The 16,556-nt window shown below is 37.6% G+C and overlaps 1 protein-coding gene across 1 annotated transcript; it reads left to right on the top strand.

Moving 5' to 3' along the window:
* The first annotated feature begins 15,486 nt into the window (after nucleotides 1-15,486).
* LOC131680365 (uncharacterized) lies at nucleotides 15,487-16,161 on the top strand. The gene has a single exon (XM_058961083.1). It carries the CDS (start codon nucleotides 15,487-15,489, stop codon nucleotides 16,159-16,161), a length of 675 nt encoding a protein of 224 aa, XP_058817066.1.
* The last annotated feature ends 395 nt before the right edge of the window (nucleotides 16,162-16,556 follow it).

The raw sequence follows: 16,556 nt of genomic DNA, 5'->3' as shown, positions 1-16,556 counted from the left end.
GAAATGTACCTATTAATGTGAAACACAGTGAATAATACATACAATAAAGACCCATTTTTATCAGTCTCATGGTGCATTTTAGGCTGACAAAATGGGGACATTGACTAAATCGGGCATTTTTTTATTTATAATAAACTGAAGCTGTTAGAATATTCTTCCCGTCCCTTGATGCAGTCTGATAACTATTTCTGATTATGATGAACTTTTTATTTTTGCATATTTCCATCTTCATGATAAGGAAAACATGCTCAAGAAAGGATTTACTCGAATTCAGTCTTGTTCGTCTGCTAGAGCCCATCAAACATATGTTCATATTTGGCTGATAAAATTGGGGTTTCAATGTATTATAATAGATATTCAGCATTCGAAGAAGTTTCTTGTGAATGAGTGTAGAACGACTTTATTTTTACTTACTTGAAGTCAGCGGCGTAGCCAGAAATTCTGTTTGGTGGGGGCTTGGTGAAAATCGATCTTACTGTCCAAACGGCATAATTCCGAAACCGTAATTTTTGAATTTTTAAAATTATGCAGAATTAATTTTTCAGAAAATAGTAACAGAGTTCGTGTCTTTAGCGAATTTGTTGAGACTTTATTGTAGTCATGAATATTAACCTGAGAAAATTCACCATAAATACTTCTTGGACGATATACCGTCAAAATTATTTTATCAAATGATGCGCTGTTTAACGTTTGTAAAACTCATCGAAGATACTAAACCTCCGAAATTGGCGGTTTCAAAATGATGCTATCTTGACCTTAAATTACTGTTTTTGAACATTTTACCTATACATACAATTGGTCAGCAAAAAAAATCAAATCAAAATAGATCAGGATCTGCTAGAGTCGAATGGAAATCGTAATTTTTCATAAATTTCTCTCTACATTCGGAAAGTGTTATCCTCGTTATTAATCATATTACGTTTTCGTCTCAACTCGACGCATTCCCAAAATAAAAACCTGTTTTTATCCACCTAGTGGTGCAATTGTGTTCGTCTCATTTGTCCAGTCTACGATTCCATGGCTGGTTATGTTCAATACAATGGTGGAAGTGAATATTACATGTTCAGTACGATTTGCACATACATACAATGGATCGACAGCCACGATCTTGAAATACTATGTGATACTGAAACATCGCTTGAAACCAGCGGCGGATCATGGAGAAAGATCTGGGAGGTCCAGGTCCTGCCGAAAATTTTCAACTTGCAACCCCTCACTGCATACTCCCTCCGGGCCGGCATGATTGACGATTTTTAGAGTGATTGCATAACCTTTCTATATGAGAAAGGCAAAAATGTACCAAAGTCCAAAAAAGTCAATTTTTGTCAAACATCTCAATGTTTCATGCATTTTAAAGTCATTTGGCATCAAAAATACAAATTTGATTTTGAAAATTTTTCATTTCAGTTTATATGGGAATTTGCAGTGTGATTGCACTCTTCAACTCGTAACTCCGGAACCGGAAGTCCAATCAATAATAAAATTCTATAGCAGCCGATGGGAAGGTTGTACCTTTCATTTGAGACTAACTTTGTGCAAATCGGTCCAGCCATCTCTGAGAAACAGAGGTCACATTTTTTCCACATACACACACATACATACACACACCGACATTTTCCGATCTCGACGAACTCAGTCGATTGGCATATGACACTCGGATCTCCGGGTCGGGATTAGATTGACGACATTTAGAGTGAATGAGAAAGGCAAAAACATTTTTAGCAAATGTTGAAAGTTATGCATTTTTGGTGAACAGTTCTATGTTTCATAGACATAAAATCAATTTTAACTTCGCTTCCTATCAAATAAAGACCCTTATTATAGTACATCTCTACAAAAGCGAGCTCAATTTGAAAAGAAATCTGAGGATTATGATTGAACTCTGGAATTTTCTATTGGAATGTTTTCAGGCAGGAATTTGATATTGATGCTATTAGACAACTGTGAAATCAAGACCAATAGATCAGTTACATATCAGGACCCCATTCCGGCAATTTATCAAAAGTCCTCATGACATTTACAACAACAGGTTATCAATCTACGGATCAGATAATTGTTATTGTAATATTGAATTAAATCAGTCTGCATCTATAAATTTTCAACTTCAATCCAATAATTTTTTTTGGGTGTAGTGGGGGGGGGGGGGATTGTATGGTGTTAAACCCCAAAACCTTCTCTTGGCTACGCCGTTGCTTGGAGTTATTTATTTCGCTTTTCATTTTCCGATATGTTTCAGATCGATCCGATGGTTATAAGCTAGAGAAATTGCAGTCAGAAGGTTCGCACAAATGAACATTTTTGTACTGATAAGTTATCAAGTTCCTTCCAGACAACTTGGAAGTGTTCAGTGATTATTTCTAGCGGTTGTAGATAGAAAAATGAAATACAAAATTCGTTTTATCGAAATAATGTTTAGCTTATTTCAATGGATTATTACTATATTGAACAATAAATAGGCGACAAAGAGTAATCAACAAACAACAAGCCATAACTTTTAAAGTATTCAAAATAGATATTTGAAGTCTTCAGTAAAGTTATTCGCAAAAGTAAGAGCTACAAATTTGTTGAAGACATCATTTCGATATAATCACTTCCAAGAAAATTTGTGAAAATATCTCACTCATAGGGCGATTAATCAGCAAAAGCACAATACCAAAAGAAAGAGCATATTACCTCCATTAAATTCTCCGAAGATTTTTGACCTAAAATAAGCCATTTTGGCGTTAATAATAGATTACATGTTTTTGGTCATATTTCTGGCAATGGGAAATGATAAAAATCTTTCGTCCGCATTTAATGTTAAATATCTCTTTTGATAATAGTCCGATTTCAACAATCTATAGCTTGTTTGAAAGGTATACTAAAAACATATAAATTGTTAATCTATATTGTCAATTTCGGCAGATAATTTAAAAAAAACTGCAAAAAACGCCATTTTTACGCATTCAAACATTCATATCTTGGAAACTAAACATCAGAATCAAAACCAAATTAATAGCGTTTATACTGTTTTTTAGTTCTTTCATTTAAAATTGGTTTGGATAAGATCGGTTCAGCCATTGCTGAGAAACACGAATGAGAATTTGTCCGTTACATACACACACGCACAGACACACACAGACATTGTCCCAAATCGTCGAGCTGAGTCGATTGGTATATAAGACTCGGTCCTCCGGGCCTCGGAAAAAATCTTGAAAGTTTGAGCGAATTCTATACATTTCTTTTATAAGAAATGTAAAAAGGAAAAATATTGACTCACTATAAGTCGTTAATAAAAAAGGAAAAAATGTACCGCGATGGGGATCCATCCAGCAGCTTTGGGTGAAAGCTGCCGACGCCGTGTTCAATCAACACACAGTGACTATATGCACAACTTGTTGAGGCAGACACAAGAGTCGATGAAATAAAAAACCCCGGCAAGGCAATTAGCGAGGGCAAAAACTAACTCATTCAATGAGTTTCATCGTCGCACAATGCTTAGGGTGGAAGTTTTCTGTGACTTAACTTTTTGTCGGCTCCGACAGCATCAATCATTAAATTGACTTTACGCTTGTCCGGACATGCCGCAGACTCAGGTGATTCGCATTTAATGCCAAAAGATCCTAACTTCTGCGCTGCAGAAGACAAAAAGCTAAGTAACCGGGAAACTCTAAGCTTGTTCATTGACCCTACTCCACGCTTTTCTAAACTTTCTTACTTCAAATCCTTGCTCTCCCTTGAGTACTATGGCTCTTAATATTTGAAAACTACTTCACCTTCCAGTCCCTTGCTAATTATATGTCGTTACAATATAAAAAAAAAATAATTTTTTTTTGTTTTTTTGAAAAATGACACAACATTTTTTTCAGTGTATATTTTTTTCAGACAGAAGTATTCATTCCCTGTAACTCGTTCTCAGATAGTTTTGCTGTATAAAATACAGTAAACGAACAAAAATTTTTTGAAATTCATACACGTAGAAACGTTTACGCTCTTTTGAAAAGTTGCTCTTGAGTCAAAATAATCTTTTTACCTGTGGAAAATGACGGCGAAACGTGTAAAGTTTCATTGGAATCTAAGATTTAAAGATTTTCGGACGGATCTTCGTGGAATTCCTCTATAATAGATATAATACACTTCATTTTATTAACAACAATTGCAGTCATAATTAATTTGATTAATTTGCTGATAACGAAAAGGTTGGATAAGATCACGCATTATTCATGAAGTGACAAAATAGATATTTAGCTCACTTAAATCTAACTACCATTATTCTGAACTCACAATACTAATTATCATAGAATATATTTGTTCTTTTTTTAAAGGATTCTGTAGCGTGTATCCACGGATTGCGACTTTACTCATTGCTATGGACAGTTATGGTGCACACTTATTTACAGCTCTTTGCTGTTGGAGAGAATAGAGTGAGTATAAGTGTTATGAACGGTTTTTTTCTGATACCAACCAAATGTAGGGGAATTATAGTTAAAACCGACACCTTAAGCTTAACGATTTTTCTGGATTACCACAAAACCAATAAAATTATAGTTTCTGTGCAGAATTCTTCTTCAGAATATTCCTAATAAGGCCTAATTTTTTCAGTGCTTCAAAAATTTTATTTCAATAAAAATTATTGATTGCAGAACTTGGAAAACAAATGGACTTTTTTCAGACACTACGGGTAAAACCGACACCCCGTTAGGGTAAGATCGACATCCCCTTTAATTTCTGTTCTCTTCACTTTTTTATTAAAAATGTAATATGTGCGTCTGTAATAAAGTGTATGTATGTGCACATAAGTATGTGTGATATAAATATGTGTTTTTTGTAGATTCATCATGTAGTAGAGGGAATAGAGTTCGAAAACGTAGTGTTATAAACAAGAGAATTCAAGCTATAGGGTTATTTCTGGGTATGGATATTGCCAAGTATTCTTTCCGCACAGCACTGTAACTTTCTGTGCCATTTTATATCGTAAGAGAAGATTTGCTAGCGTCCTTTGTTCTGATAATAGGATTCATTCACTTATAAGTGACAGACACACTTCGCAGTAAAGCTACATGGTTCAAACTTTTGTTGTTTCGGGACTCTGATCATCAACGATCTACCGGGGTATACAAAAGATCATTGTCTAACTGTGATAAAGTTCATCTAGGATAAACCAAGAGAATACCAGAAATTCGATTTGATGAGATCTTTGCAGAAATAGCTCAAATTCGTCTTCAATGCACCCAGTTGATCATAGGAGAGGCTAATAATAATGAGTACAAATAACAGCTATGATTTGAAAAGCTTTTGTTCGATTAAAACGTTAAAATCTACCAACAAAATCTTACATCCAGACGAGTATGAACGCTGCTGTCGTATGTTTTGTTTATTTTTATGACATTCGACATATGTAAATCAAATTTGTCTTTAAATGCTCTACATAATCGTACTAATGATAAACAGCTATTATGAAATGAATAAAAAATATGATTTCTAGGGAAAGTTGTGGGGTGTCGGTTTTACCCACAGTGTCGGTTCTTCCCACAATTCCCCTAAATAAAACTGCCTTTAGCCAAAGATGATAAAGTACAAGATATCCCACTGTCAAATTCCACGAACAAACCTTCGACAACATAATTTTGGTGATTCCAACACCATCTTTGGAGTTCTCATTCAACCAGCAGAACGCACTTGTACTAGTTTCTTTCAGCGTGCATTTGCGCGAGCATGTCAGAATATTATGTTCATGTAATGTTGAGTGCCGAAAGTACGATTTCCAAATACTATTACTTTTTTTGGGAAATATATTGTACTAATGAAGCAAACTACGATTTTTGTTTGGAGAATTGTTTCTATCATTCATAAAATCTTGGAGCATATTGTTAACAGTGAACATTTCTAAAGGAAATTAAATCCAAACTAGGCCAAGGCTATTAAAGTGCTACAGATTTTGGAGGCAGCATATAATAATGGAAAGATATCGGCGTGTGGATCTTTAAGGAACTGACCGATCACTTCATTATGTAAAAAAATAATGCGCACACCGGCCGACTAACTTTTAAACCGGCCTAAACTATTTGGTAAGCTTTAACCCAACGATGCTGTCATTTATATGGTTGCGTTCTGATCTGCGCTACACGACAATGTTGAAAAACAACAAATTCATGTTAAAGAAAATAAGTGAATTAGACATAGAGAATTGTTTTTCATTCCGATATTTTCTTGCAGTAAAATAGCTTTTCTTCGTCATATGTCTCGTTCCATAGCGGGTGAGAACAATTTTGTCAACATGTAACCGATATGTTTCTGAACTTAGAACTTTAACTTGGTGGGTAGTTTAGAGTTGGCCGATGATGTACAGCATTTTGTAGTGACATAATATTCAATGCGCAAAAGAAAATAAGTTTGAGGTGGTTGAACCATCGTTTGTAACTGGTGCCATGATAGTTATTTTAAACTTTGATTGAAAAATTGGTTGAAATATTTCAATTTGAATTCAAAATGAACTGTGAATATCATTCTAATTGAACACGATACCTGTCGACACGGGGAAAGAATATTTATATTCGTTCCAAGCTAATTTTCACAAGTTTGGAATAAATATCAATTATAAATAAAGGTTAGATCACACTCTGCGAATGAGAATTGTACACGTTTTTTCAGCGAAGCTTAAATAAAAAGTAAACAAAGGTCAAACAAAAAATTAAACTATAACAGAATGATCACAAGTGTTAAATTTCAGTTGATTGCATATTTCTGTAATGCATCAATGCAGATTGGAACGATTTTATTTGCTAACAAAATTGCTACGATTTTATAAATAAACAGAAATGAAAGTTTTGAGCATCCTAGTAATATATTTTTACGAACAAATATATTGATCGCCGTGCGTTCGCAATCAATTCGAAAATATTTTTATTTGGATGTTTTATGTGAGTTTATTCATATAGGAAAAATGCATATATTTAAAATCTTTTATTTAATCTTTGCTTAGGGGAATTTGTAAGCAGTTAACATTCTGATTCAATTTGTGAACTGGGAGTGAAAATAAGAAAATTTATAAATTAGTGCATTTTACGATCTACATCCGATTGTCATTTATTTGGATATATTCAATGAAAAAAAAACTTTTTTTTGTTATTCCTTTTCTTTGATGTGAGATACGATAGATATGTGGGCAATAATTCGTGATAACATGTTATTGATTTATATTAAGGAATAAAATGATCCCACTTATTTTCACAGCGATATGTAAAAAAAATATTCAAAACAATTCTTATTGCTGTTTTGATTCTAATTCGCAAAAACAACTTTGATCTGAATATGTGATAATCGATTCGATTTATCCAAATGCTCTCCTGTAACTCTTCGATGAGCAATTGGAATCAAGCGTGTAGAGAGAAGGAAAGAACAGAGAAATAAAAAAAAAATGTAAATATAGTTCGACGGTGCTTGTCTTTCCTACCCTGGCATATTTATTACCATCTTTATTGCGAGCAAAGAGAGCCATATTGATCCAGAAGAAATCCGAAGAGATGATTCAAAATAACGAAGTATGCACAAGAGGAGCATGTCATATTTTTGTCTTTTTCCGGTAACATGATGCTGCCACAGTTCATAAAGAACAGTTGCGCAAAGACTGAAGCAAATCTACCTATTGAACACTCAAAACGTCTACCTATCGGACACGAAGAATAACAATGCTCGAATGCGTGGGGAGTATCGTTATTATGTGATTATAATTATGAGAAAAAATTCAATGATGTGATATTAACATTATTTAAAACCAGGAATACTTCGCTTAATGATAATTATTAAAAAATATATGTTCACTGATATTCAAATTTGGCATTATTTCAAACACCGGAACAGCTCTGGGTAATGTTAATAATCTTCCAAGCCAAGACAAGTTTCGGCTTCACTTGTGTCTCATCGGCATAAACAGAACTTCTGCTCGAACGGGACATCACGTTTGATCAGTCGTTTGATTGAAACACATAGTGTGTTTTAGTTTTAAGGGATTTGCGTCAAGCCGGCGCTAATCTATTCCGACAATGTGTTAGTGTCGGTTTCTGATGAGGCGAAGCCGAAACGCAACATAGTATGAAATAAGGATTTGTGCCCTCCTGTACAAAGACTGGTTTTTACCATCAAATTTTCACCCTAGTGAGAAATTTTGGTTTTTACCAAATTTTCCTCCTTAGGGTGAAATATAGCATAGTGCTTTCGCATAGGCCTGCTAAGCCAAGACAAGTTTCGGCTTCACTTGTGTCTCATCGGCATAAACAGAACTTCTGCTCGAACGGGACATCACGTTTGATCAGTCGTTTGATTGAAACACATAGTGTGTTTTAGTTTTAAGGGATTTGCGTCAAGCCGGCGCTAATCTATTCCGACAATGTGTTAGTGTCGGTTTCTGATGAGGCGAAGCCGAAACGCAACATAGTATGAAATAAGGATTTGTGCCCTCCTGTACAAAGACTGGTTTTTACCATCAAATTTTCACCCTAGTGAGAAATTTTGGTTTTTACCAAATTTTCCTCCTTAGGGTGAAATATAGCATAGTGCTTTCGCATAGGCCTGCTAAGCCAAGACAAGTTTCGGCTTCACTTGTGTCTCATCAGCATAAACAGAACTTCTGCTCGAACGGGACATCACGTTTGATCAGTCGTTTGATTGAAACACATAGTGTTTTAGTTTTAAGGGATTTGCGTCAAGCCGGCGCTAATCTATTCCGACAATGTGTTAGTGTCGGTTTCTGATGAGGCGAAGCCGAAACGCAACAGTACAAAAATAATTATTTTTTTGCTTCAGATAATTATGTGGTCATTGGAAAAGAAATCTGACATTTTAGCCTGGTGGGGCTTAATATACCATCCCACCCAACTACTCCACTAACCATGCATATAGAATTTGGCAGACCTACTTTGCTGAAAATGAAGTAATTCAAATTATCAGCACAATTACCTAATCAATCCTGAAATACCAAATGTTCAGTAATTGAGCTGAGAATTTGACAACTTCAAAAGCTGATTTTCAACGAAGTAAATCTGTCAAATGGGTTAAATCCAAATTGCTGAGCTTTCAACATTTTGGATTGCTAAAACGTTCAGTTCAACAAAATTTTGCGATGTCATGCGAAAATTGAGAAAGCTTCAAATCCCGGTTACAAAATAATAAATTACAATTAATTACTTCCTATAGTCTGCAATCTGTCTGATAATCAATTGACTGATATAACAAATTGAACCTGACACTTGATGTAGACTGTGAACCTTCAGGAGGTACCTCGACAAAATGCGGTGTAAACCGTAACTCAAAATTTCCTGGACCAATCGTACTGAATTTTGCACAGTTTTTCTTCTTCAGCTTTTTGCCAAGTGCTTAATATTATTATTTTTTCAATAGCATTTTCATCGTTTTTTAGCAATAATTGGATTTTGGCTTCAAAGTGCTACGAAAAGTTCGAAAATCGACCAAGAAATAAAAGCTCCATTAGTTACTTGTGGAGTGATGTTAAAAACAACTATGCAAATGTATCAACGATTGGTCCTGCAGATTTTGAGTTATAATGTACACCGCAAAACCCGTTTTCGACGTGGCATCTGACTTAATAGACAATCTTTGCATCGAAAAAAAATTAAGGAATCCAATTTCTTTGCCAATAATACTTTACATAACCCCCCTTAAGTTCCGACACGATTTAGGCGATTTTTCCGCATTCAACTTTTTGTGTCATTTTTCCAAGTCATCTGTCCAGTCTCAACTTTCCCAACTTCTTTCAAACCCTGTGCATTTCTGTTGTATCACTAAGAATTAAACGACAATTTGTTCTACAGTGGAAATGCTAATCGTCCAAGATCTGATGGAAAATTATAAACAGTGAAACAATGTGAGCATGATTCGATATTATTTAAATAGCGATCAAAATGAAAATATTTGTAGCAGATTGTTTACTGTCATAGTGTTACTTAGGTTGTATGGCATGGCTTCATTTAGAATCTTTTATTTAATCTTAGTTTGGATTCTTTCGAATGCAGTAAAAATATAAGAAAACTTCCACTTGCTTATTGTGTTCTTTGTGAGAAGATATAAGTAGAAAAGGGTACACATTGTGATTATATATTCTTTTCTTTTCCTCTAGTTAAACGACGATTGATGATTTCGTTTTTTTTATATATTATATATTCTATTTGATTCTATTATTTTGTTTGCATTACATTTCTAATTTAGTATATTGGGTGTTCAGCCACAAGTGGTGACTTTTCATCCCTATTGTTTACATGATTCAGTTAATTATTATTAAGATATAATATGCTTTCGCAGTAAAGTATTTTTGTTTGTGGAAGGTTTTTTTTAAACCTACTTGTCTTAAGAATAAGGAGCTAAACAAATTCTATAAACTAACTTATAAACTATAAAGATAGCTAATCGTTGCAATTGAAGATTGCAACGATTTTTGTCGGAATTTGCTTATAATACTGTTCGTCATAATTCCTAATGTTTCTATGTTTGCGAGTCTGTGCAACTCATTTGTGCTAAACCAGGAAGGACGCTTCAAAATCATTTTCAGAATTTTATTCTGAATTCTTTGAAGCGTTTTCTTCTTGGTAGCACAACAACTTGCCCAGATTGGCACTGCATATAGCATTGCCGGTCTGAATATTTGTTTAAAAATTAACCCAAGTAGCAATTGCAACTTGTTGAAAGTTTGAAATGTTGCATAACTGCTACACAATATTTTTTATTGTTGGATATATTTGGAAAGAATTTCCACGGGTTTTTAAACTGATTGTGCAACTATGTAACTATAGATCTGACCAATAGTGTAAAGTATGCTAATATCAATAACAGTTGTGAAACTAATCAGAAACTTTGTAAACTTGCACAAACAGTCTAACAAGTTGCAAATGCCTCTTTGTTTACCATTCCACTCTAAAACAGAACTGTCCAACTACCCAGTGCTCGACAAATGGCACAGCTATTGTTTTCATTATTTTGCTGCAATTGAGAACATGTTGCACAACATACAAACAAAGTGCGCTTTTTCCATAACATAGTTGTTACCAAGAGAGTTACAAATACTATTCAGTAACAAAGCGTGCTACTTGGGAATAGTTTGTTCTTTAGGCAGAGCCTAGAATTCCTATTTATAAGAGGGTATAAACATTTTATATATTTGTTGCATTTTCTTTGGATTCCTTCAATGTGATCCTTAAAAGTGAGTTTTTTTTTATCGTAAATCAAACCCAAGTATTTAACTTGATCTGACCATGTTAAATTCAAACCATTAAATTTACTAATATGGTTATTATTTGGCTTAAGAGAAGAAGCTCTTGGCTTATGCGGAAACACAATCAATTGTGTTTTTGCCACATTAGTGGAAATTTTCCATTTTTTTCAGGTAATCGTTGAAAATATTCAAGCTTCGTTGCAGTCGACTGCAGATAATACGAAGACTCCTACCAGTGGCTGAGATGCTAGTATCATCACAGAAAAGTGACTTTTTACAGCCTGTAGGAAGATTTGGAAGATCAGAGGTAAAAATATTGCATAGTATTGGTGCGACGCTTGATCCTTGAGGGACGCCGGCTTTAACGGGTATCTTATTAGATTTACAATTCTGATAAGAAACCTGTAGGGTACGGTTAGTAAGATAATTTTTAATTATCTTTATTATGTAAATTGGAAAATTGAAATCCCTCAATAACCTTGACCTTTTTCCATCTTTCAGGGAAGTATGCTAATTCAAAACATTTGTTGAATATTTTGACCAAGTATCTCATGATGATTTCGGGAAGGTTTTTAAGAAGAATTGTGGCGTATCCGACATTAACGCCACCATACTGAACATGAGGGTAACCCTAATTGAATCCAACACATACACATTATCAATTACACATCACACGATACTATATATTGTAAATAAATTTTAGTTCTGATAAGACAACCAAACGCGACAGTCTATATCGTCCGAACGAAGCCCGTAAACCCTTCGAACCGTGTACCTACAACTGGTGACCCCGACGTGATTTTCGCGTTAGTCATTCGACCGGTGAATTTATCGACGTACATATCGAGCCGCGAACGCGAAAGTTTCGTTACTTACGGAGAAAAATCGAGAAATTCCGACGCGAACCGCGTGTGTAAAATCGCAATGGCGACAGGTAACAATGGCGAACAGTCCGGCATCGTCAAAGCCGAAAATGATGACGCCAAAGAACCAACGGTTATCGCCAAAATTAACTTCCCGGATTTTGATTCCGATGACATTGAGACCTGGTTCATATGTCTCGAAGCAGCATTTAGCGTGAATTCCATTAAAAATGATAAATTCAAGTTTAATGCAGTGATTGTCGCTCTCGGCTCGCGCGCTAAATTCGTCCATTCCATTATAGCAAGGTGCAATGAAGCCAACGCTAACGATAGGTATGATGTCCTCAAATCTGCCGTAATAGCACATTTCCGACCGTCGGAAACGTTACGTTTGACCAGCCTCCTATCAGGAATATCGCTGGGAGACCAAAAACCGAGCGTCCTTCTATCTGAGATGCGCCGCTTGGGCGGAGCTGGTTGCACCGACAATGTGCTCTCGAATCTGTAGCTGCGAGCCCTTCCCAACACAGCTCGATCCATAATCGCTGCCATGCCTACGGCCACACTCGATGAGCAAGCAAAAGTAGCTGACAAAATTTTAGAAGCGCCTCGTGAGCAAATCTCCGCTGTACAGACATTCGAAGCACCAACCTCATCGTCAATCGAGCAGAAAATCGATGCCCTTTTGCGCCGCCTGGATGAAGCACTATCAGGAAATTTTCGTGGACGAGATCGACACAATAACCGTCCGCGCACTCGTTCATTCAGCCGACGCGATGGGACACCAGCAAGAAGTAAGACGCCACGTCGATGGATTTGCTGGTTTCACTATTGTCACGGTGAGCAAGCTCGAAAGTGGGAGAAGAATAAAGGTGAAAATCCAAATATCAAATGTATTTTTTTCGATGAGAATATCGAGGTCTACACACGACCGAGAGAAGATTAGAGCAAGACGCCAATAACAATAAACCACCCGCATCTATCAGCGAACCCATCCTCGACCTGAAAACCAGCAGTATCCCGAGCAAATCAGCAAACGTCCAGCGAATTCACATACACGACCTGAAAACGTCAAATCGATACCTCATCGACACCGGAGCAGATATATCTGTCATACCACCCTTAGCAAGAGAACGTCTCAACCCAACTGCATCACACCAGCTTTTCGCCGCTAATGGTACCGCCATTCAGACATACGGCACCAAACGTCTAACCGTAGAACTTGGCCTACGAAGACCATTCGTATGGGTTTTCGTCATCGCTGATGTGAAATCGCCTATCATTGGTGCGGATTTTCTAAAACACTACGATCTACTCGTGGATCTACGGAGAAACAAGTTGATCGATAACACTACCCGATTGGAAATCGAAAACATCAATGCATCATCGGAACCAACTATCACCACGTTCGACATGAATTCACCTTTCGCCGAGATTCTCGCAGAATATCAAGATATCACTATCCTGAATATAAAGCACAAACCAACAACAGCAAGCACCGTGCACCAGATCATCACTACCGGCCAACCTGTATTTTGCCGACCGCGCCGGCTACCTTTGGACAAACTGAAGGAAGCCAAGGCTGAGTTCCAGTTCCTCATTGAACAGGGGATTTGTCAACCCTCAAAAAGCAGCTGGGCCAGCCCGCTGCATTTAGTTAAAAAATCATGTGGTGATTACCGCAATCTGAATGCCATTACTGTTCCAGATCGGTACCCCGTGCCATTCATTCAAGATTTTTCTAGCATCTTACACGGTAAGCAAATATTTTTGTGCATAGCTTTACAGCGTGCATACCACCAAATCCCAGTTGCGCCAGATGATATTCCGAAGACAGCAATCACAACCCCTTTTGGGCTTTTTGAGTTTAAATATATGACCTTCTGATTGCGAAATGCAGGTCAAACTCTCCAAAGGCATCTACATGCTATATTAGGTGACCTTGATTTTGTTTATCCCTACATCGACGACCTGTGCATAGCATCAGATAACGGGGAACAACACAAGCAACATCTTCGTACGGTGTTCGAGCGATTGAGACAAAATGGACTTGTCATCAATGTAGCAAAATGCCAGATTGGCAAACCTACCGTTGAGTTTCTGGGCCATCTAATTACGCCGGAGGGAATCAAGCCGACACCCAGCAAAGTGCAAGCCATCCTGGATTTTCCGAGACCAACAATCGCCAAGCAGCTAAAAAGATTCCTCGGTACAATTAATTTTTATAGACGCTTCATCCCACGAGCAGCAGTAAATCAGCAAATTCTGCAGGCAATGATCGCTGGAAATACTCGCAACGACACCACCATCCTTGTGTGGGACGAAGCAGCAAACACATCATTCGAATAATGCAAGCAGGATTTAGCAAATGCAACCCTTCTTGCTCATCCTTCTTCAGAAGCAAAACTAGCCCTGGACGTCGACGCTTCGGGCACAGCCATCGGAGCAGTTTTACACCAGATCACGAAAAATGGTCCTGAACCCCTTGCTTTCTTTTCTCGCAAGTTGAATGAGAGCCAACGGAAAGCCAGCACCTACGACAGAGAGCTGATTGCAATGTATGAAGCCATCAAACATTTTCGAGACACAATACAAGCCCGTGAAGTGTGTGTCTACACAGATCATAAGCCACTTATCACCGCTTTTCATCAGCGCCCGGAGAAGGCAAGCCCAACACAACAGCGCTGACTCAGCTTTATTAGTGAGTATACCACAGACATTAGGCATGTATCTGGCGAAGCAAATAAAGTCGCCGACATGCTAAGTCGCATTGACTCTATCACCACTACGGAAGCGATCGATTACGATCGTATGGCTGAGCTCCAGAAATCTGATCCCGAGCTGAAGGAATTTTTACTCAATCTACCAAGCAACACATCAGTAAAGCTGAAGTTACTGAAATCAGCATTAGCATCCACACCAATACACTGCGACGTCTCCACGGAAGCCATCCGCCCGTTCGTGCCGAAGGATTTTCGACGGAGAATTTTGGCCAAACTGCACGGTATATCGCACCCTGGAATTCGTGCTACTACTCGCATCGTCTCGGATCGATTCATTTGGCCTTCGCTTCGCCGTGACTGCAAGCAGTTCGTCACTCATTGTATTCCTTGCCAAAAAACAAAAATTCAACGGCACAACAGAACACCGATATCCAGAATAATCGTGCCAGATACCCGTTTCACACACATCCATATGGATCTCATCGGTCCCCTTCCACCGTCGGAATAAAATATGTATTGTCTCACGATCATCGATAAATTCACACGATGGCCTGAGATAGTACCACTACCGAACATGACAGCCCTCACAGTAGCTCGTGCCTTTATCAACGTTTAGATAGCACGGTTCGATGTCCCGACAAATGTGACTACTGATTGTGGTAGGCAGTTCGAATCAGAACTGTTTCGCACACTAACAAGGATGCTCGGAATTACACATTTACGTACAACGCCTTATCACCCGCAGGCAAACGGTCAAATTGAGCAAACACACCGTCAGCTCAAATCATCGATCATGTGCCATCAACATTCTCGTTGGACCGAAATTCTTCCCATCGTACTTCTTGGGATCCGGTCGTCGCTGAAGGAGGATCTGCAAGCAACAGCCGCTGAGCTTACCTACGGTACATCACTTAGACTGCCAGGTGAATTCTTCATCTCCGACAGCTGTAAAAAACCAACGCCAGAGTTTGTCACCGACCTGAAGGCAACGATGTCAAAACTACGACCAACGCAAACCACCAACCACTTCAACCAGAACGCCTTCGTACAAAAGCACTTGTCTACATGCAGCCATGTCTTTGTGAAGGTGGGAGCTATCAAACCACCCCTTACACAACTCTATGATGGACCATATCGGGTGATCCGCCGAAGGAAAAAAGTTTTCATAGTGGATGTAAACGGTAACTCCACTGTGATATCGATCGATCGTTTGAAAGCTGCCTTCACACAAGCCGACGAACATCACCTCGATACAAACCAGTCAGAGCCAACAGTAGAGCAGACTGCCTACACAACACGTTCAGGACGTAGAGTGAGAATCCCCCGCCGGTATTGGCAAATCTACGGGGGAGTGATGTGGCGTATCCGACATTAACGCCACCATACTGAGCATGAGGGTAACCCTAATTGAATCCAACACATACACATTATCAATTACACATCACACGATACTATATATTGTAAATATATTTTAGTTCTGATAAGACAACCAAACGCGACAGTCTATATCGTCCGAACGAAGCCCGTAAACCCTTCGAACCGTGTACCTACAGAATATTGAAAATTCTATCATAGCCTGGAGCCTTCATATTTTTTAACTTTTTCATGATGGATTTGATCTCATCATATTTTTTAACTTTTTCATGATGGATTTGATCTCATCATAGTTTGTTTCAACAATATCGTCTAGAGACAATACTTGATTTGAAATGTTTTCATATTTTTGTAAGACTTCGGTTTCAATAGGACTCACAACGTTGTGATTAAAAT

Source organism: Topomyia yanbarensis, chromosome 2, assembly GCF_030247195.1.
Source record: "Topomyia yanbarensis strain Yona2022 chromosome 2, ASM3024719v1, whole genome shotgun sequence".
Lineage (NCBI taxonomy): Eukaryota > Metazoa > Arthropoda > Insecta > Diptera > Culicidae > Topomyia > Topomyia yanbarensis.
Note: the sequence above shows the minus strand (reverse complement) of the source record. Positions and strands in the feature narration are given on the sequence as shown.

Excerpts from the sequence above, each read along its gene's own strand:
- LOC131680365 (XM_058961083.1), top strand. The coding sequence starts at position 15,487 with ATGCTCGGAATTACACATTTACGTACAACGCCTTATCACCCGCAGGCA.